General features: G+C 42.9%; 1 protein-coding gene and 1 pseudogene across 5 annotated transcripts; both read left to right on the top strand.

Annotated features, from left to right (window-relative positions):
* LOC148013644 (uncharacterized) lies at nucleotides 1-25,540 on the top strand. 5 transcript variants are annotated; one of them, XM_087668245.1, is made up of 5 exons: nucleotides 1-209; nucleotides 24,198-24,349; nucleotides 24,459-24,543; nucleotides 24,643-24,691; nucleotides 24,790-25,540. In XM_087668245.1, exons 4-5 carry the CDS (start codon nucleotides 24,685-24,687, stop codon nucleotides 25,083-25,085), a joined length of 303 nt encoding a protein of 100 aa, XP_087524371.1. In that variant the 5' UTR covers nucleotides 1-209; nucleotides 24,198-24,349; nucleotides 24,459-24,543; nucleotides 24,643-24,684; the 3' UTR covers nucleotides 25,086-25,540. The 5 variants fall into 5 exon arrangements, with proteins under 5 accessions (XP_087524371.1, XP_087524370.1, XP_087524369.1 ...); XM_087668244.1 differs by having other exon boundaries at nucleotides 24,456-24,543; XM_087668243.1 differs by lacking the exon at nucleotides 24,198-24,349.
* Nucleotides 22,676-23,209, top strand: LOC148013645 (neutral/alkaline invertase 3, chloroplastic pseudogene; annotated as a pseudogene).
* Nucleotides 25,541-26,171: the final 631 nt, after the last annotated feature.

Below are 26,171 nucleotides of genomic sequence, written 5' to 3'. Positions count from 1 at the left end.
CCCTTGTAAGGGGAGTAAAGAGGGATGGATTCACCTCTCTCTCAAATAGTTTGTGCAACAATGTTAAGATGAAGCTTATCCTAGCTAGGGCAGTGTCTTTGTTCTGAAATCATGCAGTCGGTCGCATCTCGGCGAGCAGATGTAATTCCTCCGGATGTGAGGCTGCAGCTTCGTTAATAGCATCCTTCGACGCAGCGAATGATCGTAAGGTATGACCTGCAGAAAGTTCATGAAGTTAGTATTGTGTGTGTGAGAGAGAGAGAGAGAGAGAGAGAGAGAGAGAGAGAGAGACCGATGGGATGCTGTAATTGGGATCACGTCGAGTGTGGGTTTCACTCAAAGCGCCTGGACAGCTCAAGAGAAGGATAATGCAAAAGAGACTGAGGATCCTCATGCTCGCACACACGGACGGATATGAGAGAGAGAGAGAGAGAGAGAGAGAGAGAGAGAGAGAGAGATCTAATATAACTGAAGCTGATGATTGATGCTGAAGCGAATTGCAGCTCAAAATAACACTAAGGGTGCCTATTTGTAGAGTCCAATATCCTCTCTCTTTCTCTCTCTGTCCGTCCACGTATTCCTGCATGAGGGAATACCCACAAAACAAAGCATGTCGGCGGAGGGCACTGAGCGGCGAGCGCCCATCAAAAGAAATGATAGAATAAGAACCACTATAATAATCCTAATCACCATAATCAACATTATCATGATCACCACCCCATTATTGCTCTTTTTGAATTTCCTTTTGGGTCCGCCATACTATCTTTGTGTCAGGCGGGATCAGAGTATGTTTTTCTTCCACGTGACCCAATCAATCCCCCCGTCTTTTTCTTTATTACATCCCCAAACGTTCATTTCTATTTCTATTCAAAACACCCACCCATCGAGAGAGAGAGAGAGAGAGAGAGAGAGAGAGAGAGAGAGGAGTACAAGAACCCTCTTGTTCTGCCCCAACGCCCCACCTCCCTTGAAACCTTTTCGCTATAGCCTGTGCACAGATATATATATATATATATATATATGGAGAGAGAGAGAGAGAGAGAGAGAAAAGAAGAAGAAGAAGAAGAGTAACTTAGCAACTTCAAGATGTCTTTTAGGTGTAGCCCACAATTCCAAGTTTTTGAACTTTGTAGATTCAAACTTAAAAATGGGAAACACTTGCACTAACCATTCCACTACCACAAATGCAAGATTTCCTTTTCTTTTTTTTTTCAAAACAAATCAATATCCAATCACCCTCTGCAAACTCTAATGCGCGTCTATGGTGATTGGCTATTCTGTTTTGCTTCTCTTGTGACCTTTGTAGTGCTTGTTTGACCTTTTGATAGGCAACATCCATGTTTTTGATATGCCTATCAGCCTAAAAAATCTTGTCCTTTGTATGCAAGATCAATGGAACTTTCCACCTTCAGTAACCTCAAAAAAGAGCTTTGCTAGTGGAACTATGCACATCGTTTAAAACATAGCATCTCAAAAGATCCAAGACTCTAGAATTTGCCTCTTCGGATTGACCATCTATCTGTGAATGAAAGGAGGAAGAAAATTTCAACGAGGTATCTATATTCTTAGACAATTCTTTCCAAGACAAGCTCGTCATCCGTGGATCTTGATTACCAATGATTGACCCGAGCATGCCATGGTGCTATCTGTTGACAGTATGTTTGCCATGAGGTCACTATTCAATGTACTAGTTATTGTGGTTGGTATGCAAATGGGTATGGCTTTCATTGATGCTCTAAAACTATACATTTGCACTAGATTATGATCATCGAAGATTGATTATTAGTTGTTGGTTTTCAATGGATGAACATCGGTTATCAGTGGTATTCCATTGATTTTTATGGACAATAGAGTATTATTTGATGCCATTGATAGTTAAGCCATAGTCTATGCTCAATTTATGCTCTACTATGGTTGCTTGGTCAAAACACTTTTGCTTTAGAGATAATGAATGCATCTGATGTGGTTCTGACAGTAGTGATGATTCAATTTTGGTTTGTTATGACTTAGTGGTGTTGGCTGGAAATGTTAGGATGTGTTTGGCCGTAGCATAGTATGAACATCAATGGCCAATGTTCTTTGACTATGATGGCAATGCTTTTTTCAGTTCAATATTGCTTTGTAAGGATTTCAAGGGGTAGGTTTGTCACGAGGATGTGTACTTTAATGCCTACCTTTTGCATTATTGAGTTATATACATGTTAGATGCACATGTGAAGCGTAAGTCAATTAAGTCACATTGATGGCCTAAGTACCCCACATTGTGGTTTTACCCTTCCCCCTATTTTGAATATGTTGGTGTTAGAGATTAGTCATTCCTTGGACTAGCATTTCTCAGGACATAATTGGTGCAGAAAGTTCTCACAGAGGGATTTACATATTTCTTGTTAATTGATTGGGCATTCTTTTTCAGTAGGTACCAGTTTTTGGGCAGATTTGGCGGGCCGTCTAGTGCCACATAGGTGGGCTGACAGGTTGCATTTATTGCAGCTTTACAGATGGCCTGTTTTAGTGACATTTGGGCCATATTTAGCTGGCCAACTTGCCATATTTTTCATTTTTTTCTTGGCTATATATGGCACTGTTTCAGCATGCCTTCCTCACTTTTGCTTTCAAGTCTTGGTGAGAGAGATTCGGCTCGAGGTGATACATAACAACCCTTGTACATCTCCTTGTACATTTCAGCATTCATTGACTGTGAAAGAGAAGTGGAACCCAGGAGAAAGAAGCTTGGCGGTGAGAGCTATGGCGGATGGAGAGCAAGAGCCAAGAGAGAGAGGCTCAAAAGTGGAAACTCCAACAACCACAATGTGTGGCCGGGCCTTTCTTTATTCAAACTGTCACTAAAAGAATAAAGAATAAGTGACTATGGCGGGTGCCCGCCACCTGCAGTGTGCAGTGGCGGGTACTGCCATTGTAATAATACACGGGCTGCTAGGCGGAGGCGCCTTTACCCCCAACAACCTCCCACTTAAAGGCGAATCTGCCTCAGTGAGAGAGAAAAAAGAAAAAGACAGTACAACATGTACACATGTACAACAGGATGAGGAAAAAGACGTCATCTCATCCAATGCCCATCAATCTCCTGAGGAAGGCAAAGCGCTCAGTAGTGAGGCTCTTCTTAAGCAAGCCTGCAGGATTCTGCTCAGTCGGAGTCTTGACAAGGTCAACAGACCTATCGTCAACGACCTCGTGAATGGAGTGATACCTCACCTCAATATATTTCATCTTCGCATGGAAGACCGGATTCTTGGCTAATTGAATGGCACTCATAGAATCCGAATGCAGTGTAGGTATAGCATCTGTCACACCAAGGTCTGCAATCAAACAGCCTAACCAGATAGTCTCCTTGTAAGGCTCTGTGGCTGCAATATACTCGACCTTGTAGTGGAAAGAGCCGTACACTTCTCCGCCCTGGATATCCAAGAGATAGCCCCTCCAGCATAAGTAAAGACATAGCCAAAAGTGGACTTCCTACTATCTACGTGTCCTGCATAATCAGAGTCAGTGTATCCCACAACTCTTGTATTCTGGCTGCCATAACAAAGATACATATCTGCTGTGCCCTTTAGATACCTCATGATATCCTTCACGGTATCCCAATGTTTTTTGCTAGGTGTAACCATATAACGTGCCACAACCCCAACTGCAAAAGCAATATCTGAACGGGTGGCTATCATGGCATATATAAGACTCCTACGATTGATGCATAGGGAATCTTGGCCATCTCGGTCCTTTGCTCATCTGTCTGTGAACAATCGGCCTATGAAATCTTCACATGAGAAGATAATAGACAGCTAATAGGCTTAACATCTTGCATGCGGAAGCGCTTAAGGACTTTATGAATGTACTCTCTTTGTGACAGATAGAGTAGTCTCTGAGATCTATCGCGTATAATGCGTATACCAAGTATATGAGAGGCATGTCTTAGATCTTTCATCTCAAAGCTCTTTTTGAGCTGAGCCTTAAGAGCATCTAGCTCCTCATGAGTTGTCCCTGCTAAAAGCATGTCATCCACATAGAGTACCAAAATTAGTAAAGAACCGTCACGGGCTTTCTTCGTGTACAAACACGGATCCATAGCACTGCGGATGTAGCCCTGTGACTGCATGAATGCATCAAACTTATGGTATCATTCCCTAGGTGCCTGCTTCAAGCCATAGAGACTCTTCTTTAGTTTGCACACTAGGAGTTCCCTGCCAGGGTCTGCAAAGCCCTTAGGCTGCTCCATATAAATCTCATAATGCAAGTCCCCATGTAGAAAAGCCATCTTGACATCCATCTGATACAAGTTCAGGTCAAGTTGTGCAACCAAGGCCAAGACCATGCGTAGGGTGGTTATCTTGACCACAGGAGAAAATACCTCATCAAAGTCAACACCATGCTTCTGCTTAAAACCCTTAGCAACCAATCGAGCCTTGTATGCAAGCTTGGGGTGTCCAGGAGTACTTTTCAGCTTGTACATCCACTTGCATGGCAAAGCCTTCTTACCTTGAGACAAGGAAACCAAATCCCAAGTCTGATTCTTATGCAATGAGTCAAGCTCAGACTGCATAGCCCTCTCCCAAGAGTGATAATCATCCTTACACATAGCCTCATCATAAGTGAGAGGCTCTCCTGTATCTATAACCAATACATAATCCATAGAGGGCGTAAAACGGTCAGGAGGTCGTCTATCTCTAGTAGAACGCCTCAATCCAAGCTCTGATGCCTGACCAACATCCTGTTTAACATCATCATGTCTAACGTCTGGGCCATGAGCATCAGGTGATGCTGCACGCTGTCTAGCTGGCCATGGAGCGGGCTGAACGGGAGCAAGTGGCTCCTCCTGAAAGATAACTCTGCGTACCTCAATCACTTTCTCAGGCTGCATATGCATTTTGTCCTCATGAAAGATGATATCATGGCTGTGGATCACTTTCCGTACCTGTGGATCCCATAGACGGTAACCCATCTCTCCTGCATCTCCATAGCCAATGAAAATGCATTGAAACTTTAAGGATCTAGCTTATTACGTTTGTCCTTGGGCACATAGCAGAATGCCTCACATCCAAAGACACGCAAATGATCATAAGAGGAGGGCTTGCCTGCCCATACCTCCTCTGCAACCTGAAAGTCAATGCCACTGCTAGACGACCTGTTAATGAGATGCACTGCAGTAGTAATTGCGTCAGCCCAAAAGTGCTGCGGTAAGCCAGCCTGGCCAAGCATGCTGTGGACCCGCTCTTGAATGGTCCTATTCATGCGTTTAGCCATACCATTCTGGGGTGGGTGTAAGGGGCGGTCAACTGACGCTTAATGCCTCGCTCATCACAAAACTGCTCAAAAGCACGTGATATATACTCACCTCCATTATCTGACCTTGGGCATTTGAGCCTTTTCCCAGACTGGTTCTTTGTCAATGTAAGCCAACGCTGAAATGTGTCTAAGATATCGGATTTTCTCTTTATGGGATAAGCCCAAACTTTACGTGAGTAATCATCTATGAAAGTAACAAAGTACTTTACCCCACCAAGTGACTGACAAGGCATGGGTCCACATACATCTGAGTGCACAAGAGCCAACGGCTCACCCATGCGTTTCTTATCAAACTTTTTATGCGTGTTTCTAGTTTGCTTGCCATGCAAACAATGATCACAAGAATCAAAATACGAAGAGTCAAAAGGTGGAAGATACTGCAAAGCACGGAGCATTTTCATTCTTTTGAGAGACATATGTCCCAAACGAGCATGTCAAAGGGATACATGGGGAATAGAACCCACAGACAAAACATGATTCAATGTAGCTTCTGATACAAGTAAGGGATAGAGGCTGCCAGACTTGGCACCTCTTGCAAGTACAAGCCTGCCACGAGTAATCTTCCATGCAGAGTCTCCAAAAGACACAAAATACCTGCATCATCAAGCTGTCCAACTGACATAAGGTTGCGAGTCAATGCAGGTATATGGCATACATAATGCAAAACAAAAGAACTGCCAGAAGGAAACTGTAGCCTAACATCTCTAATGCCCACAATACCAAGAGACCTGTCATCACCAAGGCGCACAGAACAGAAGCCTGTAAGGCATCGCATAAAGAAGCTGCAAGTATGTAATCATCATCTGAATCAGTGGCATGCATGACATTGACCTCTTTTATCTTCACACTGGACTTTGCAGGTGTAATACTACGCTCAGAAGACTTTTCCTACACTTTTTCTTTTCACTTTTCCTTGCACTTATCATTGCGCATTTTATGGCACTGCGGCCTAATATATCCTGCTTTCCCACAATAATGACAGGTAAGATCAGACTTTTGTCCACGGGACTTACTGCAACCACGTGACTTGGACCTGCACTTTTGAGAGTCCCTGCTCTTACGATCATTATCATGCTTGCTATTTTTGCCATCTCTAACAGTCAATGCATGTGAGGAGCGAGAAGCATCATTGTTTCTCTTGTTGATTTCCTTAGTCAATAAAGCACTCTCAACATCTTTGATTTTCAGCCCATCAAGCTTGTTCGTGCATATGATAGTACGGAAGACATCCCATGATTTAGGCAAGGTGCCAAGCAGAAACAACGGGTGCAAGTTGTCTTTGAACTCAATTCCTTGTGACAATAGACTTTTCATGATAGCATGAAACTGACTGAAATGAGATGAAAGGGAGGTCCTCTCCTTCATGCAAAGGTCCATTAACTGCTTCAGCCAATACATCTGTGATACAGGACTCTGCGTCGCATAGAGCTCCTGAATCTTCTTCCATAAATCCCATGCACTCTGGTCTTCATCTTCAACAACATTATGATGGACTTCTTCTGAGAGTGACAAAATAATGATAGTCTTGCAGAGCTCATCAACTTCCATCCAAACATCATCATCCATATCCTCAGGTTTGACACCCTTGAAACGTAAGGGTTTAATCTGCAACTTCTGCACCAAAACTTGCCATATTTGGGACTTCCAATATCCATAGTTGGTACCATCCAACTTGGCAATGTTAAAGAGAGCGTCTTTCAGATGACCAACCATACTGTCCCAAATTAAAGCAAAAATGTAAAATTGCAGATTGCTGTAATTAGCAGAAAATGCACTAAAACCACTGCTAAAATTGGTTGAAAGAGTGGATTTCACCAAGAGAAGCATTTGTCCACCAAATATGACCAATATAACATCAAATAGAAAGCATTACCCTCATAGAAGTGCTCAAAATTTGCAGATTTCAGCTTGCTGTAATAAATGACAGCAGTATGTAAAATTGTTCCAAAATGAAACAATCACTGATACATATGTCACTGCAACTGCCAGGTAGCAAGATACATCCAACAGTGAGTTTCCAGGGGCAAGAAGGTACCAAGAATTGTCAAACCAATAACCTGTCATGCAAGAGACATCTCATAGGTCCAGAAGTCATACATGTAATGGGTCTCGGGGTAAGAGAAGAGACTAAGCACAAGCATAACTGATAGAGCAAGAAGCTCAATACATAACCATCCAAGATGCATACAAAACTGACAAACCTGTGATAGAGATAGGTGCCTGCACCAATAGGCGTATCAAATTAGCCCACTACAGCCAAACTATAGATATAAAGCTCTCAAGAGAGCAAATGCATGTAATTGTTCCACAAGCTCAAGCTTATCTATAAATAAGACTCTATGTACATTCAAAAAATACCAAGAGGCTCCCACTGGAAGTAAAGTCACATGCAAAGAGAGTAAGCAATGCTCTAATACATCGAATACATAACATCAAACATGCCAAATCCTAGTAGGGTACATCCCCCAAGCTATCTCAGATTTGTAAAGCAAAAGCCTGAAAGCATTCAAAGAGCATGTAACTGACAACCAAATGTAATGCCCAGTAGATCCAAAATGCTCGAATACATCTGAAGATGAAGCTCCAAGTAACTGTCAAGCATGGGCAATCCAAGTGGCATCCATATCTGACCAAAGCGTAAATGTAAGAAGCCTAAATGTCAAGCAGTGACAATAGGCATAGAACAGTCCAAAGCATGCCAACTGAAGTCAAATGCCAGTGAAAAACAACCAAGTCGGAGCTTAATACAAGCTCAAAAGTATTCCAGAACCAAGAAGAAGCATGTGACAACCTCCAGATACATCAGTATGATAATTCAAAACCTCCAGGAAGCACCCCGTATCCACGAATCAATACATACATCGAGGAAATGAGCTTCAGTCCACTATATTACAACAAGCGATTTACTGTTATATGAAGCTTAAACGGTGCTCAAATTTGGTCCAAATCAGTCCCAAAGCATAGACATAGCATCCCATAACATCCGGGCATCACCGGGCATCAATAGACATCAAATGGGCAATGCCAAAAAGCATCAAACAGTAAATGTCAAGTGCTGCCCTGTTTTGACAGTCCTCGGACTGTGTATACAGCAAAGGGCTGAAGGGGGAAGCACTCGAATCGGGCACCAGGAGCCAAGATCCAATTCCAGGGAGTCGGAAGATAATCGGGAAGGTTGCAAACAATGCTAGCAAGCCGAGAAAGGAGCTAGAAATGCCAAGAGGGGATCAGCCCAACCCCCTAAAAATGCGCCGCATTTTGCGCTGGCTGCTCCTGGGGGCTGGGAAATCTTTTACAACCCTCGGGGGCACTTGGCAATGTCGAGGGGACTTTGATGTAGCCTGGGGAGAAGCCGTTGAAGGTCCGGAAGCTCGGGGAGGAGATGGGAGATTAAAACATACTTGCAAATGAAGGTGCCATGGTTGCCATTGAAGCTCAGGTTGAAGCTCTTCAAATCCGGGCTGAAGAGAATGCCGGGCAAGCTCCAATGCCTTTGCTTTGATACCAATTGAAAGAGAAGTGGAACCCAGGAGGAAGAAGCTTGGTGGTGAGAGCTATGGCGGATGGAGAGCAAGAGCCAAGAGAGAGAGATACTCATAAGTGGGAACTCCAACAACCACAATGTGTGGCCGGGCCTTCCTTTATTCAGACTGTCACTAAAAGAATAAAGAATAAGTGATTGTGACGGGCGCTTGCCACCTGCAATGTGCAGTGGCAGGTACTGTCAGTGTAGTAATACATGGGCGGCTAGGCGGAGGCGCCTTTACCCCCAATAGACTGCAGATTGTTGCATTCTTCTCTCTCTCTCTCTCTCTCTCTCGTTCATTGTCTTTAGTCTTGTTCAAATGCTTCTACATTCATTGCACTTTGACATGGTATTAGAGCAGCATAGAAGGGCTGATTGATTTTGGACAGACCTGATCAAGAGTATTCTTTGCAACAAAAGTTTGAGTTTTTAGCCTTGTGGAGGCTGCGATGAATAGGTTGTGCGCGGAGAAGGTGCAACGTTGTTGTTCTCTACAGGTCCTTGCTATTCGTGAAGGAGAAAAGGCTGCGTTTTCAGCCTTTTTGCTGCATATTTTGAGTTTTCATTGCCTCGAGTGGGTGGACTCTTTGAGGATGAGTTGAGTAAGCCCTAGTAGGCAAGCACTGGCATCGTGTGTGAAGTCAGAGGGGGCTGCCCTTATTTTTGTGCAGGTCATTCCATTTAAAATTGACATAGAATTTCAAGCTATTATGGACTGTAAGGTCACCGTGTTGCCAGCTCATCCTTTAGATCAAAAGCCTGGTGGAGAGAATTACTGCATTTGGCTTGTGATGATGCTTGCCATCTTGGAGTCTTATGATTTAGCAGAGCTTGTGACCGAGGCTATAGACTATCCTACAGCTTATGATGCCTCCAAGCTTTCTATAGGTGAAAAACCTAGTTGATGAGGTATAAGCACATTAGGATAAATTGAATGCTCACATTTGTTCTTTCCTCTTTGTCCCTTGCACTCTAGCCGTCATTGCTCACATTGAGTACTTGATTGTGGCTTGGGAGATATGGTTGAGCTAGATCAAATGTACAATTGGATGACCATGATGAAGTGGGTGTCTTGGGAGGTTCAAATGAGAACTTTGAGTCCTAGCAAGTCTTCTTCTATGTGGAAGTATGTCAATAAGCTTCAACCATTGCAAATGCATGTTTCAAACCTAGGGAAGGTGATTACTTTGGAGGACATGGTGATAATTATTCTTTCTCAGTTATTACTACTCTGATTCAGTGCATTCTATTCTACCTTGATTGCTTCAAGGTGAATGAGACTCTTAAGTGGGAGGAGTTGGTTCTTAAGGAACAATTGAAAGGTTAAAACGCTCCCAAGTCGGAGGCTTTGACCGGAGAGTCTTTTCAATAGAAGGAAAATAGTAACAACAAGAAGGGAAATAATCACGAAGCACTCAAGAGTGATAGGTGCTCCTTTATCGGCCACCTTCCTCCATTTGGAGGTGGTAGAGGCTGTTCCATTGATAGCCACTAATATAGCGATAATGGCCCCACAGTCGTGGATTGTGAACAATGGCACTTTCCACCACATGACTCCTTTTTTAGAAGGGATTATCCATATGTGTTTGATGCATTGGTAGATCTTGGTAGATGACAGTTCTTTGGTTTCCATCAAAGGCAGGGTGATATGCAATTGATTCTGGATGGGCAGTGGTACTCACACATCAGAGGTACTCTATGTGCCGGGTCTAGGGTATCATCTTCTTTGAGCACACAAGATCCATGCTCTTGGTTTGACGAGCTTGATAAAGGACTCCTTCCAAGTTTTTGATGGTGTTTTTGAATAGGTTCTTTGTGTAGGACATGAGGAGAATGGAGTTCTCTGCCTTTTCTTCTCTTCTTCTTTCTTCACAAACTCAGATTGAGGTGTGGCACGGTTGGTTTGGCCACCTCAACTACAAGTACCTTCGAAAGGCAGCTCGTGGTCAATTGGTACATGGATTGCCAAAGACTGAGATGAGCCACCAGCCATGTGTATCTTGTATTCATGGCAAGTAGTATAGGGATGCTATTTCCAGCAAGGCACAACGGACTAAGGAGCCCTTGTAGCTTGTTTTGGACTTACGTGGACCCATGAGGATGAGTTCCTAAAGGGGGGTTAGTATTTTATGCTGTGATTTTAGCAAGATGACATGGGCATATTTCTTGACCTTGAAGTCCAAAGCATTCTCACATTTTAAGGATTGGTTGATCTTTGAAGACAATAGGTTTGGTAGAAAACCCAAGACCTTGAGTTCCAACAAGGGAGGGGAGTTTGTCTCCCATTAATGATGAACTAACTCCTTTTTGTGCAGATCGTGGTATTCACTAGGAGTTTGCCAACATGAATACCCCTTAGGAGAATGGCATATTGGAGCAAAAGAATTGCAATGTGATTGAGATGGGGCGGACTATGATGGAGCATCGGCAGAGATCTTAGTGTCTTTGGGCCAAAGCAGTAGCTACCGCTATCCATATCCTTAATGGATCTCCTACTTTGGCCGTGGTTGGTATGACTACTTGAAGCCGGATGCCTCTTATTTAAGGGTGTTCAGGTGTGATGCCTATGTTCATGTCCCAAAGAAAAAGAGAGACAATTTTGAGCTGGCTTCCAAGAGATAGGTGTTCGTGGGATATAGCTTGTAGTCCCAAGGATACAGGCTTTATGATTCCGCTTCCAAGGAGGTGTACATGAGTTGAGATGTTCGGTTCGTGGACTTTCTAGTTATTGAGGGAGGTGTTGAGCATCCTGTTCTTGGAGATCTAGGTGATAGTTGGGCATTTGCTCCTGTGCCTTCGGAGCCTTTGCCTATCGAGGACCAACTCTTAGGAGGAGGAGATTGCTTCACCATCAGATTCACCCGTTGAGTGGGCTCCCCATCCTATATGGCATGGGTCATCAAACAATAGTTAGTACAAACAAACTCGGTGGTATGTGACTAGTTTCTCTAAGACCACCAGAGACCATCCTGTGGGCTGCCACTTCTCAGGGACTCCCTCAATCCCTAAATTACGGAGCATCGAGCCCAACAAGGAGGCCGATACTTCCCCCACTGCTCTCTATTTGTCGAATTCTCTAGAATATCCACCAGGGCCAACTCAGTCAACGATAGGATACTACTTTACTTTGGGTGCAAGTGTTGTCTCGTGGAGTACCAAGAAGCAGCCCACTGTTGCCCTCTTCCATAGAGGCAGAGTATAGAGCAATGTCTTCTACCACATGTGAGTTAGTGTGGCTTTGGAGGTTGCTAGGAGAGCTTGGCTGCCCTCAGATAGATCCTATGACCCTTCATTGCGACAATGTGAGTTGCATTGCTTTGGCACAAAACCTAGTGTTTCATACTAGATTGAAGCACATTGAGATACAATACCATTTCATTCATGAAAAGATCTTGGATGGGACTATTGATGTGGTTTATTGCAAGATAGAGGATAATCTTGTAGATTTGTTTACGAAGGCGCTTCCTCAAGTTGTTCTTTGATAGCACTACAGATCCCCTGAGCCTTATGCCACATCCAAGATCTGAGAGGGGATGTTAGAGATTAGTCATTCCCTGGGCTAGCATTTCTTAGGACACAGTTGGTGTAGTCAATTCTCTTGGAGGTTCTTGTTAGTTGGTTGGGCATCCTTTTTCAGTAGGCGCTAGTTTCTCAGAAGATTTGGTAGGCAGTTTAGTGCCACATAGGCAGGCAGGCAGATCACATTTATTGCAGCTTCGCAGGTGGCCTAGTTTAGTGCAATTTGGGCCAGATTTTGGCAGGTCAGCCAAATCTGGCAGTAGTGCCGACCTGCCATATTTTTCATTCTTTTCTTGGCTATGTATGGCACCGTTTCAGCCTGGTCTCCTCACTTTTGCTTTGAGGTCTTTGTGAGAGAGATCAAGCTTGAGGAGATTCACCGACAGTCCTTGTACATTTGCTCTCTTCATTTCAACATTCATCGACTGCAGATTTTTGCATTCTTTTGTCTCTTTTCTCTCTCTCTCTCTCTCTCTCTCTCATGTTCATTGTCTTTTAGTCTTGTCAATATGCTTCCGCATTCGTTGCACTCTGATAAATGGTGCCATCAGAATTACCATTAGAGCTATCATTCAAAAGATACTCCTTTCAACAAATTCTCACTCATCCTCTAACATTCTCTAAGCTATTCTTAGTCATTTCTAGCTTTGGGTGAAGAGTAATTGAAGAAATTGCTTCTGAAACCCCAACTTACAACAAGTTAGGGTTTTCAAAGCCACCTCAAGCTTTGTGCCCAATTTATTGAAGACCTCATGCTTAGTGTAGTAATTGAAGGCAAGAAACTTGCAGTTGATTCGAGAGGTAGCCCATTCTCAATTCATTGTGGCTTGTATGCAGGAGATTGAAGACCCAATTGTGCCCGGATTGTAGTACAAATCGAGGGGAAATTTGATTTTATGTTCTGGTCATTCTTGACAGCAATTATATATGAGATTGAAGGAGATCAACTTGTGTCTTATTGTACTTCATCCTATTAGTAATACAAGATAAAGGAATACCACAAGGGGTGCCAATTGTTGGGGCCAATCTGGTGTTGGCTATTCAAGATTAAGTGGTATAGGTTGCATTTTCAGATTTGTGTATTTATTGCTTGCTGTAATTTGTGGTAAATCAGGTCAATCACCACCCTTGCCAAGGATGGCTTGTTCACCCTCTTAGATCATCGGTGATTTGGTACAATACAATATACAATGAGGACTCATCATAGTACATACAACAAGATAGGACCATGGATACCCAAGTATTGAGTGCATAATCAAAGGTGTGTTGGAGAGAACTTGATGTCAATGTCGATCATACTAGCTCTTGAAAACAAAAAAGAATCATAGCAGCTCTGTGCCTTTGTAGTAGCATATTTGACCTTGGAATCCTAGCTTTCAGCCAGATCACCAAGTGTCCCCTCATGTGGGTTTAGACTTGGAATAAATCCTGCTCCCTATCAAAATCATGAACCTACATGTCAATCCCAGCTCTAGGATTTCAATCTTCCAAACGTACAGCTGATGCATAAGAGAAACCCCTCACTAGGTCCTTTGCACTTGTATGAAGGTATATATGAAGCCAAGATGAGACTTACAACAGTCCAAGAGTTCAAGCAGTAAAGAAAATATAGAGAATAGATCAATAGTATACAGAAAGAGGTGTGTGGAACACGACAATTGGACACACAAGAACCCTCTCTAAAGCTGAAAGTGAACACAAAAGCTGACCACATAGCACAAAAAATGCTGTATAAAGAAAAGAAACAGGAGAATACAGACCAAACAGCTAGAAAAGGATCAAATACAACAATTACAGCCTAAAAATACTGTTGCCCAGCCTATAGGAAATGAAAACAACCTGAAAGTGCAAATTCTGATGATCAACATGCAGACAGAATAGGCAGTAAATGTAGTCATCCAGGCTCAAAACTGATTGCTGCAATCAAACGCAGGTACAGCCGGTCAAAACACAGGTTTCTAGAGCAGGGAACAGGTTGAACAGCTGCAGACGGGTTGCGTAGACTGGAAACAGGTCAGAGCAGTCAGGGAGGACCAGCAACAGCAGTGGAGGAACAGGGTGGACCTGGAACAGCAGAAAAACAGCACCAAAAATCCTGAACATGGTCGGTGTCAAAAGTGGGTGCAGTGATGAAAGCATGAGAAATTGTTGTAATGGACTACAAAACACAAGAGAGGAGAGATTGAGAACAAAGAGAGACATTGCAAAAGAACTTAGAAAGAGAGTGCTTGGGAAATGGAACCCATAAACAAGACGAGACGATACAAAACCAATTGCAAGTCATTGGCTGTGTGGGCATTGGCACCAGATCCCTCTCTTTGACAAACCTTGCAAATATGGTGTATGCACTCTAAATCACTTTAGAGAATGGTGTGGTTTGAGTGCCCCAACAGGACCATGCTTGAGTTGGCCTGGAGCAATGTGGCCTTCTCGTCCCTTTGGGGTGAGGGGGTTGCTATTATAGTTCACATCCTCAACATGTCTCCGATATCATCCTTATAGGACATGACTACATACGAGGCTTTCTTTGAGAAGAAGCCTTGTGTCTCTCACTTTCACATCTTTGGATGCAATGCTAATGACCATGTAGACAACCAGACAAGGGTTTAGCTCGATTCAAATGCTCGATCTGAATTCGAGAATCTTTATCTTTGTTTGTTGTAGTACAACCATGAAGGGCTATAGGCACTATGACCTAAAGAAAAGAAATATAGAGGTGAGTAGGTCGAGAAAGTTTATCTTTGTTTGTAGTAGTACAACCATGAAGGGCTATAGGCACTATGACCTAAAGAAAAGAAATATAGAGGTGAGTAGGGATGTGATATTTGATGAGGTTGTGGCTTTAGATGTTCCCATTGATGGTGATTCTTTTGTAGATGGTTCTTCATCTTTGATTGACATCCAACCCCACTGTCCGCCCCCTGCTCCCCCCTGAAACCCACCATCAGCACCTCCCCTACCTTCCAAGATACATCTTGGCACTGCTTCTTCATCTCCAACCCCTCCCCCTCCCCCTCCCCCTCTGCCTCCACCTCCTCCTCTTCCTTGTCCCCCTTCTTTCTCTTTCTGCCCCTTCTCCACTCTTACTGGCACCCCATTCTCTTACGATTTTTCATGGGGTATTGAGCCATCAAAGGAGTCATCTTCTTTTGATGAGGAGGAGGCATCTTTGCCTAGTGAGGGGGAGTCCCCTATTGAGATAGGTGCTTCATAAGTATAGGAGGCCTCTAGGTCTCCATTGTAGCAGGATCAGTCCATTGTTGTTTCTGTGTAGTTTCATCACCTTGTGCAGGATAAGGAAATTTTCCAAGACATCGGCGGGCCCATGCAGATCAACTAGGCTATAGGCCAAGCAAAGTACTTTACTCTGTGTGAACTACGCCCTTATGTTTAGGATTTTATAAGATCATGACTCTACTACCATTGCGGAGGCTCTTGCATAGGATGCTTGGTGCCATGCTATGTAGGAGGAGCTTGATTCTATTGAACGAAATTAGACTTGGGAGTTAGTTTCGTGTCTAGGAAAGCGGAAGGTGATAGGTGTGAAGTGGGTCTATAAGACCAAATACTTAGTTGATGGCACCTTGGACAAGCACAAAGCTAGATTTATTGCCAAGGATATAACACAAAGGGTAGGCTTGGACTATTCAGAGACTTTTGCATGGACATGCCGTGTGTCTATTATTTTGGGTATCTTGGCTCTTGTAACTCACATTGGCTTGTATTCTAGATGGATGTGAAGTTTGCCTTTTTGATTCTTAAGGAGGAGATTGATGTTGATTAGCCTCCTAGCTTTCATAAGCAAGGTATATGGAGGATTGTGTCTACAAGTTGTAGAGGATCCTCTATGACCTAAACTAGGCTCCTAGGGCTTGGTATGAGTGGATAGGTTGGTTCTTTCTATAGAGTGGCTCGTATCGATTAGGTCATGATCCCAACCTTTATTATAGAGGGATAGAGATGTGTTTTAGTCATCCTTTACATGGATGACTTGATTATTACAATGGTGACTCATAGTAGGTGGATTGAACTAGAGAGATTTTGTGACAAGAGTTTGATATAACCAATCTCGATATATTTTACTATTTCCTCAATCTTGAGATCTATTAGTTGACATAGGGCATATTCATTTCCCACCATGGGTATCTCCAAGCTACTTTTAGAGTTTGGTATGGCTGAGTGTAAGCCTATTTCATGCCCCATGGACCCAGAGTCCAAGTTGGTTGCTATTGGAGATTCCCTACTAGATGCCACTTGGTATAGGTACCTTGTTGGTTCCTTGTTCTAGCTCATTCATACTCGGCCAAACATCGCTTTTTTTGTGGCATTGTTGTCTTATTTCATGAAGACTCCTACATAGTCTCATTGGAGAGCCGCTTTGTGTATGCTACTGATTCTTGAGTGTGGATTATTGTGCATTACACTTTCAGTGTCTTTTTGTGTACTTACATTGGTGATGCTTATTTCCAGCGTTGTGTTTCTTTTTCAGTGGGGCTGGAGGGTGTAGTCACACCTGTTTTTTTGGCAATCAGCTCATATTCTAGATGACTGCATTATCTTCATTATTTTATGTAGTCAACCAGTTTTTTGGCACTCCTACACAGCATTTGGCCAGTCCATTTGCTGATTGGCTATTTATAGCCATCACTCAGTTGCTGGTCATTCATTCATTCTTTTCAGCACAATTTGACATTCAGGACTCTCCTCTATCTCTCGGTCCTACCATTTGTCATCAGCTTGATATGGTGCTCTCATTGATGCCTTGGGCTGCATGCAGGGACTGATCAGTCCACCTTGTATTCAGCATTCATACAAAGTTCAGTACAGAATTATCAATTCCATTCTCTTCTTTCATTGCAGTCTCTCTCTTCCCTTTTCTCTCCATTTTCGTGTTCTTCTTCCGTTGTGCACTCTTACAATTTCAAGCACATGACCAATCAAATTTAAGTCCATGGCCTACAAAAATTGAGGAACAAGTGACAGCCTAGTTGACTACCTTGGTAGCTAGCAAAGCAAAGCCTTGTATTATAATATTCTTGGGCAATGCCCACATTAAAGTCATCCTTCATCAAGCTGATGTGCCAAGAGTGGGCGAGAAGTGCCTGGATGGTGGCAGGAGGGCAACAGGACTGTCACAAGTAGTAGCATGTGTCACAATGTGCTGTGACACATGTCAGATTGGGCTGATGGACAGGATGATGGATCAGGTCAGATGATGTGGGGCTGTTTGATTGATTGTATGTGCCTATTTTATGGTGGGTGTCACAATCAAGTGGTGATGGCATACATAGATACATATGCACATCCATCTGTGCGTGCGCGTGCACATGTGAGAGGCAATGCTGGGACATCAATCCATCACATCTGTCCCATTACAAACAGTCACTGCCATCCTGGCATAGGGGCAGGGGGACATTGAGTCTGATGTGGCATGAGACATCCCCTAAAACTATGATGCTTCCTGGTACAGATCCCTCACTAGGATGGCATGTGGCATCCCAAGGCTCCACCTGCCCATAACTTGTGACATGGATGATGCTGATCTCAGTTGGTTGTCATCAGCAAATGTCATCATCTGCAGTCCGCAGTAAATATATGGCGCTGGACAAAGAATGAGTGCAAGCAAGAGAGTTTGTGCTGATCGTGCTGATTGTGTGGACTGTTTAGTGCTGGAGAGTCTCTATCCTAGACCGCACAGTGAGTGCAGAATTGCATTTGCGATTGGTGTGCAGCATGGATTCACTGTTGGTCACCTTTACCCTTGTACATATCCACATTATTGCTGCAATATATTGACTAGGAGAATCATTTGTGGCTTTGGATTCTCTTTTCTCATCTGCATTGTGGCAGTGGGAGACAAGTAGCTTACATATGAATCTTGAAGTCCATGGTTTGCAATATGAGCATTAAGTAATGGGCCAGCTGACTACCTTGGAAGGTGACCTTGCAAAGTCTTGTAAAAGTTACTAAAGCCAGTGGAGTCAAGGGCAAAGCCTCCATGATAAGCTCATCCAATCAAGAGCGCTTGCAAAGTCTTGTAAAAGTTACTAAAGCCAGTGGAGTCAAGGGCAAAGCCTCCATGATAAGCTCATCCAATCAAGAGCACTTGCTCCAAATGCTAAAATTGTGAGAGTACGCAATGGAAAGGAATGGAAACATAGTGAAACCAACCTTTATTCTTGGAGAGGGTGGTAATTCCTTGATTAAGCACTTAATTATAGTAATTAATAAGTAAACATAAATTAAAATGCACAATTTACCTTAATAATCCTGGACATTGAACACCTTGTTGGCCCCAAAACTAGTGTCCCTTTTGGTATTTCTTTAACTTTGATTACTAATGGATAGTGTACAAGTTGAGATTTCATAATCTCCTTTGCTGATCCAAGAGCCCCTTGTTGTACATACAATTAGCAAGCAATTTGGGTCAATTACCCCTTGATTTTCACCCAAGAATTGCACAAATAGAACCACCTATTGAGGTAAAAATGCATTAGCTTGACTTAAACAATCCTAAAACATTCTTTATAATAAAGAAAGCCTCTTATTTTAAAAAGAAAAGTGATCTTAGAGAGTTACTATGTCCCACATACAAAGCCCTAATTTGGGTGTCCCAAACTTTCTATAAATAGGCACGTAGCCTACCACTCTCCCTTAATCTTTTTTTTGCAGGTTTCAGGAGTTGTGTCTTTGCTCCCCACTCCCCGTTCGCAAAGGACATCGTGGTTAGAGCTTCCACCAGCCACTTGCTACCATCTGGCTCCTAATTCTAGCCTTCCATACCTGTTTGTAGTTGTTGCTAGGTTCCCGGAGCTATTGCCTATAGTTGGTTGCTGTTGCCATTAGTTGACAGCTATTACCATGATCTTCTCTTTCCTTTGAATACTGTGTTTGCAGTTTTTGGCTGCTGCCTTGACATTCTCTCGCTTCTGTGTGTTGCATTTGTATCTAATAGTTGTCATGTAGATTTTCTCTCTTTCTTAGGTACCTGTATTCTATGCCAATTGATTCTATATATTCTGTTGGATCGGGAGATGCTCATCAAGAAGGGACTCTTCAAAACAAGCTTTGGTTTGTGAGTAATGAGGAAGACAAGTATTTCTTCATGAACTTAAGACTAGGTAAGAAGCTAAAAGAACTTGTAAGTTCCTTTTATTTCAAATGATTTTATTTTTTATGGTCAATATGGAGTAGGTGCATTTTTATCTAATGCATTTAATGGATAAATGGGACCTACAATGTTCCCCACAATAACATCCATCACAAATCCATTTGGGCTTTCATCCATCCCTCCCTTATCTTCTGTTGCACCTTCTTTTTTGCTTCCATTTAGTGTATCACATTATCCACCACACACCACACCGGGGAATTCCGCACATTTAGGCATAGCCTTAAGGACCTCTATATATCCGTTTCCAAGTGGTGTACCTATGATGGAGGCTTGTCGACATCCCATACATATACTTTCGGGCTATCCTTTTGGAAGTGCATCCCAAACATACTGGAGTGTGGATCGTTTGGTATCGCAGTTTGTCCCTGTGGCATTACCTAGTGGACCATCCGATCATTCTTTATTGCCCCGGCTAACATTTGGACAAGGCTATCGTGTCCTAGTGCCTCCACTTACACCTACGGTATCATATGGATCTATGCCTATTTTAGTACCTTCACAGCAATTGGCACTCATTGGATATCAACAACCTATTTCTGTCGATCCACCTTTACCTCCTACTTCTTATCCACCGCCACCACCACTATCTTATTCTCTATCTTATCCCATTTATCCATCTTCACAAACATCTCATGGCCCACACTATCACCACTGTCATCAGAGTCGGGGAACTACTTACCTCTAGAAGATTTGTCTCATTGGTTTGTAGAGGCCCACATCATCTCCTTAGAGACATCGGATGCGAGTCTTGTTCACATCTAGGAATTGCCTCTTAATGAGGTGCGTGCAGAGGCCCACTCATCAGAGCTGAGCACGTCAATACCTGTTTGGCTTGTGGATAGTGGAGCTACCCATCACATGATTCCTAGAGTTGACATTTTTATTATCCGAGCCCCTGCAGCAACAGCTGGGAGTATTCGTGTAGGAAATAACTCCTCAGTCAAGATTTAGGCCTAGGGTCGCATCAGTTTTCCCACGGAATTGGGTCTAGATCTCACTTTGTTAAATGATGTCTATCATGTCCCCCAACTTGGGGTGAACTTGTTGTGCGTTCAACAACTTTGCCAGTTGGGGTGAGCAGTTTTCTTCATAGTGACCACAGTCCACCCAGGTCCTAGACTCTCAAACTAGTTTAGTGATTGCTCACAGCAAGGCATAGCCTAATGGCCTTTACCACATGCCAGAGCCTGGTGTTTTGCAATATTGAGTTTTAGCTGCAAGTATCTCATGAATTCACCCTGAGTTTTGCATGCAGACAGTTCTGACTGGACAGGCATCCAATAAAGTTTCATGTTGAAAGCTGTTATTCTAAGTCATCTCAAGTTTCACATTCAATTCTGATTAATACTAAGATGTTATACAAATTCTAAAGTCAGTATGCACGTAAAGGTCCTCGGTGCAAATCATTCAAAATTTCTGAAAATTTCTCTGATTAGTACTAGGGGGATGCTCAGCTAAAGTAATCCTATCAGTCGTTGTTTGAGTTAAAAGACATGGAAATATCTTCTTCTCAGCTTTATACTGTGTTGCACTAGTAAGTTATTCATCACTTAGGTGCCTAGAGGAGCACGCTAAGATAAAGGAATCCTACCTTTCATTGTAACTTCAGATTATGAGTAACGGTCCGTCTGCTCAGCATCATACTTCATGATCTATTGCATGCTCTAGATGTTTGTGTGGTCAGGTGGGAAGGAACTGTATAGCTATTCTTTAGAAAGTCAGAAGACAAACAAAGAGGTCAGTCTCTCTTCAGAACAAAGTGCTAAGCTGATGGCTCCATCTTTGCCCAGTCCCTCCATGCTCTTGTGTGGCTTTGCATTCTCTACCATTTTAAGGTTGCAACTGACATCAGCTGTTGGAAGTACACATGAAAGCACTCTCAACAGGCATGGTGCTATCCCCTTCCAAAGATTGGCAAGAGCTATGTGAACCAACACACCTGACTAGGCGCTGGCCATGGCACAGCTGATCTCACCAGGAATGGGTCTGTTGTCCCTAAAAGGGCAAGAACCACAAGGTTGTGGGATGGTGGGCTGCACCACAGTGCCAGTGAGACCAATGGGATTTGAACCTGCCCCTCCTGTGAGAAAGCATTTTTAGCTTTTAGACTAAGATATCAGGGGAGACATCAGCAGACCTTTTATTCCAAAACATCAGGGGACACATCAGCAGCATCTTTCTTAAAAGACCTGGTCATGCTGGGAACAGTCACAAAGTATTGGTTCATTGCGACTATTATCTCACTTTACATCATATGTGAAGCACTACATAACAATCTAATGCATAAGTTGTTTCTTCAACTGCAATGCAGAAGCTGCCGAACATCAAGGGATTTGTGGTTTATAAATAAGGTTATTCCTATGAAGCCTGGGTGAGTTATCTCTATGAACGTTGAGTCTAATGAGTCAATCTATGGTTGAATGATTACGTACATGAATAACTTCTCATTACATTTAATCTACTTGTAGAGCTGGGAGAAAACTGTGGATTGGTTTAGTCCTGGGCAAGGTTTGATGCCAGCTAGTTTCAAGGCGCAGATTGCCCATGTGAAGTTAAAGCTGACTCACCTACAAGTGAAGAGACTCTAGATCCTAATTTTGGGGAGGCTGCAATTGGTAGAGTTGCTCCAGTTGATTCTGGTTAGGGTTAAGCCTCCATACTAGATATACGGGTCATCATCAAAATCTGATGAGTTTTACACCCCAAAATTCCAAAGGTCTTGCTGTCATTTAGTCATTAGCTTTTGCAGTGAAGTTCATAGCAAATGATCAAAACTACACCCAGGTCTATGGTGGATAATTCTGCTGAGAGCACACGGAAAGTGTACTGGTGATCTTTCATTGCAAAAGAAAGAATTGATGTGCAAACAGGTGTTAAGATGGTACTAAAATTGTGTCTAGAGGATGGCTTTGATATGTTCCCCACATTACTGGTGACTGATGGCTCTTGTAGGATTGGTCGTAGAAGGGGCATCCTTTGAAAATTTAAGTAACCTGTGTTCCTTTTTCTAATGCCCAACATGTCAAGAGCTTCTACATTGCTAATACTGATCGTCTCAGTAAAATCTCCTTTTCTGTGTAGCAAAGTGAGAGCAGTAACTTTCTCTGAATCCACATTCGAGTCTAAGATCCACAAGAGAGTCACAAACACATAACCTTTGACATTATAAGCAAGCCCTGTTTTACTCAGCACTTCACTGTGCACGTGAGATGCATCTAGCCAATGACACCCTCAGTCCAGCTATCAGTAACAGATCATTATCATTGTCTTTTCATGTTCGGGAGTACTACTGGCTAGACATGAAGAGGCTGAATACTATATTTTGTTACAAGACAGAAGAGTATTCACATGAAGCTGTGAACAAGTTTAATATTTATCCAGATCAAATACCTGCATGGCTGGTAGACTGGATGCCAGATTGTGGGGGCTGCCTTATTGGCAATTTACAGCCTGCTCATATGGATTTTAGGTTCTTTTCCTTGGGCAACTTATGGTCAATTGTCTGATCACTAGCTAGTCCTGAACAATCACATGCTATTTTGGACCTGATTGAAGCAAAGTGGACTGATATCGTGGGAAGAATGCCCCTCAAAATATGTTATCCAGCACTTGTAGATAATGAATGGCAAATAATCACTGGGAGTGAAACACGTAAGTTTAACATAATTTTTCTGTCAGTACATAATCTTACTTGAAGGGAGCTCCTAGAATTCGCCAGTCTTTTCTTGAGGGGTAAAAATGCAAAAAGCGTAGACTTCAGAGTCTTGTTAGACACTTCAGTAGATATATGTACAATGTTAATAATTATTTTGCAAAGAGTAAAGCAGTGCTCTGTGACCAAATAATATACAACCTATTTGAATCCTGGTTTAATGATCCAAAGAGAGGTCAGCCAAAAATCCAAGAACTATTACTACATGGAATGGGACTGTTTGGCATGTGATAATCATCCTTTATGAAGCCATGGCAGAAGTTTCATTTTTAATTTGAGAAAATGCCCCTTACAGCAAATCACCTCATAGGATATATAGCCTCCTTTGTAAAACAAGTTTAAGCAGCAATTTGGATGTGTTAGGGTAGATGAGCCAGTGTTAAGTCGGCGAAGAGAAAATGCTTCAGCAACTAAGGCCGGGTTCAGACAGAGGTGGCAGCAATGCAAACCATGACCAGTCTTCCATTTCTTTTGTGTGAACAGTGAAGCTGTAGGCAGAGTGTGCTACAAGAAGGCAAGAGAGCTTTTTTCTTAGTGCCAGGGCTCTTCCAAAGGGGAGGGGGGGTTGGTAGAAAGAGAGTGGGTTCGGAGGCAAGAGGAGGAAGGTCTCAGCCACTTGGTACATGCCATGTCATAATATATTGCACCATTTTCTGCTTTTTGAGTTGATTTTCTACTTCGCTTTAAGAAAGCAATTCAACATATTAAGTTGTTCTTCCTCTAAGAATTTCATTGTTGATGCTCAATTCCTCTGTGCCAGTAAGAGGTCATGCTGTGGGGAGAAGATCACCCAAATCCACCAATGAGCGACAAGCAAGGCGTTCAGCCATTGGCTGTAGCTCCGTGGAAGTGAAAGTTCAGTAGATAACCACTAGCATATCATGTAAAAGCCACTTACAAGGCAGATGCAGCACATTTTGGTAATTACATGGGGTAGGTTATTCCACAGCTGATCTTCCATTGCAGTGCAGTTATTCATAGGAGTCACGACAAGCTCAGTTGGCCACAGGCAGTTGCTTTGATACTGCTACCTACACTCTCCATCTTGACTATTATTTTGGGATAGGACGTCCCAACACTCAGTTGACTTTCAGACTCCATTAACAGCTACAAAAGACAACTGGTACTAACATGCTGAAATGCTTGCGTGCTTGGTTGTTAAAGCTGTTTTTTTACTTCTGAATGCACGAGTTGTTTAAAATCTTTCTGAACACGCATTCAATTTTCAGCAGCTAATTGGAGGGGTTTCAGACAAGGGAGCAAAACTGTGCCTTTTGCATTCAAGTCAGCAAAGTATCTTGCATTTGCCTGACAAAGGCAAAATTTGCAAACTCTACCTCTATTGGGTATCGTTTGTAAATGATGGACTGCATTTCAAGATTTGTACTTAGGCGCGGTGGGGCTCTTACTTTGCAGGCCTTGGTCTTATCATAATGGACGTTCGTGGCCGACCCTTTTATGGCAGGTAACACGATACAGTGCAAAGAGAGCAATGCTGCAACCTGTCAGGTACTCATGGTGTATCAATTTGGTTATTCTCAACAATCCTTTGTCTTGGAGCAGTTGACAGTAGCCTGTTTGAAAATGAAGAGGCCAGACCTGACATGCAAGGCAGTGCAAGCGACAGAAGAGAGGCTGGCAGTAGACAAGTGGGAAGCTTGCGGGCAAGCATGAACGGCTCCATCAGACTTGGACGATTGCAGGGTTTGAACTTCGTAGTGGCGCGCCAGTTGCTTCGGTCACCTGAGGCAGTCCACATGCTGGCCCTTGGCAATGATGACTCCGACACTGCCCTCCTCCAATCCCGATCTCGTGACATCAGAGGGGAGCGCACTGTCAACACTGACACATGCACATAGATATCACCCACAATCCCACCACCTTTCCCTCTGAAATAAGGCTGGTTATACAACCAAGTAATGGTCAGCCAACCCTCGCCCACAGCGTGGGCATGCACTTTTTGAAATTGGGCACAAACATGAGCGTCATACCTTTACACACCAAAGGGACACAATTTGTAAAAAAATAAAAAAGAATAAACTTACAAATCTTTTGATTGGTTGCAAATGCAAAAAGTACACCCTTGTCCACCACTTTACAAAGTGGGTAGGGGAGACTCCTCGTCCAAAAGTGGGCGGGGAGTTCACCTATTTAACAGGTAAACAATAGGTCATGTCCTCTCTAGTGTGTAAAGGACTGCGGACGCCAACCTTTAAATAAGTGTTTTGATTGGTCAAAGTTTACAAAGCGGGCGGCCCTTTTCTGGTGTGTAACCGGCCTAAAACACCTCAGTCTTTGCCCTACCAGTAGTTTCGGGGCTAAACCACAAGAAAGAGGTTTAGCAGGCTTCAAAAGAAATTATAGGAAATACTTGATCACACTACAGTAGTTATTTGAATAACTGATTCTTTTAGAAGGTGGTGTCTGGGCAGAGCTATGTCTTGTGGTCCTTGGATCCACTCAAAATAAGCAATGCTCAAAGCTTTCCTAACACTAGTTTATTAAACATATCCCTTTTGGGTCTTTTATCAATCCATCACATGAGATCTCAATGAGAGCCCAACTACTGCTATAGCCAACAAACACCAAGAGAAGGAAATAATTATCTCAGTTGAATGGCAATTCAAACATGGTTCCTACAAAGAATCTCTCTCTCTCTCTACGAGCATGCAACCATGGACAGTTGAACTTCATGTGTGTAGTCAGAGTTAATGAAGGAGGAGGTGTGTTTCCTCTAGACTTTGACCAGTACATGACTCAATCTAACACAAAGAAATGGAGAGTTCCTCTATTGGAGGAGATTTGAAACTCCTCGTGTCCTGATCCCCAGATGATGTTAGAAATAGTCACCAATGGTCAAATATATGGTATTTTAGTGGATACAATAGTAGAAGGAGGCGGAGGCGCACACAACAAATCCCTAGGCAATATCCTTAGGGCCGCCT

This window comes from Lygodium microphyllum, chromosome 26 (assembly GCF_053477565.2).
Source record: "Lygodium microphyllum isolate KBCC chromosome 26, Lygodium_microphyllum_v1.1.10, whole genome shotgun sequence".
NCBI lineage: Eukaryota > Viridiplantae > Streptophyta > Polypodiopsida > Schizaeales > Lygodiaceae > Lygodium > Lygodium microphyllum.
Note: the sequence above shows the minus strand (reverse complement) of the source record. Positions and strands in the feature narration are given on the sequence as shown.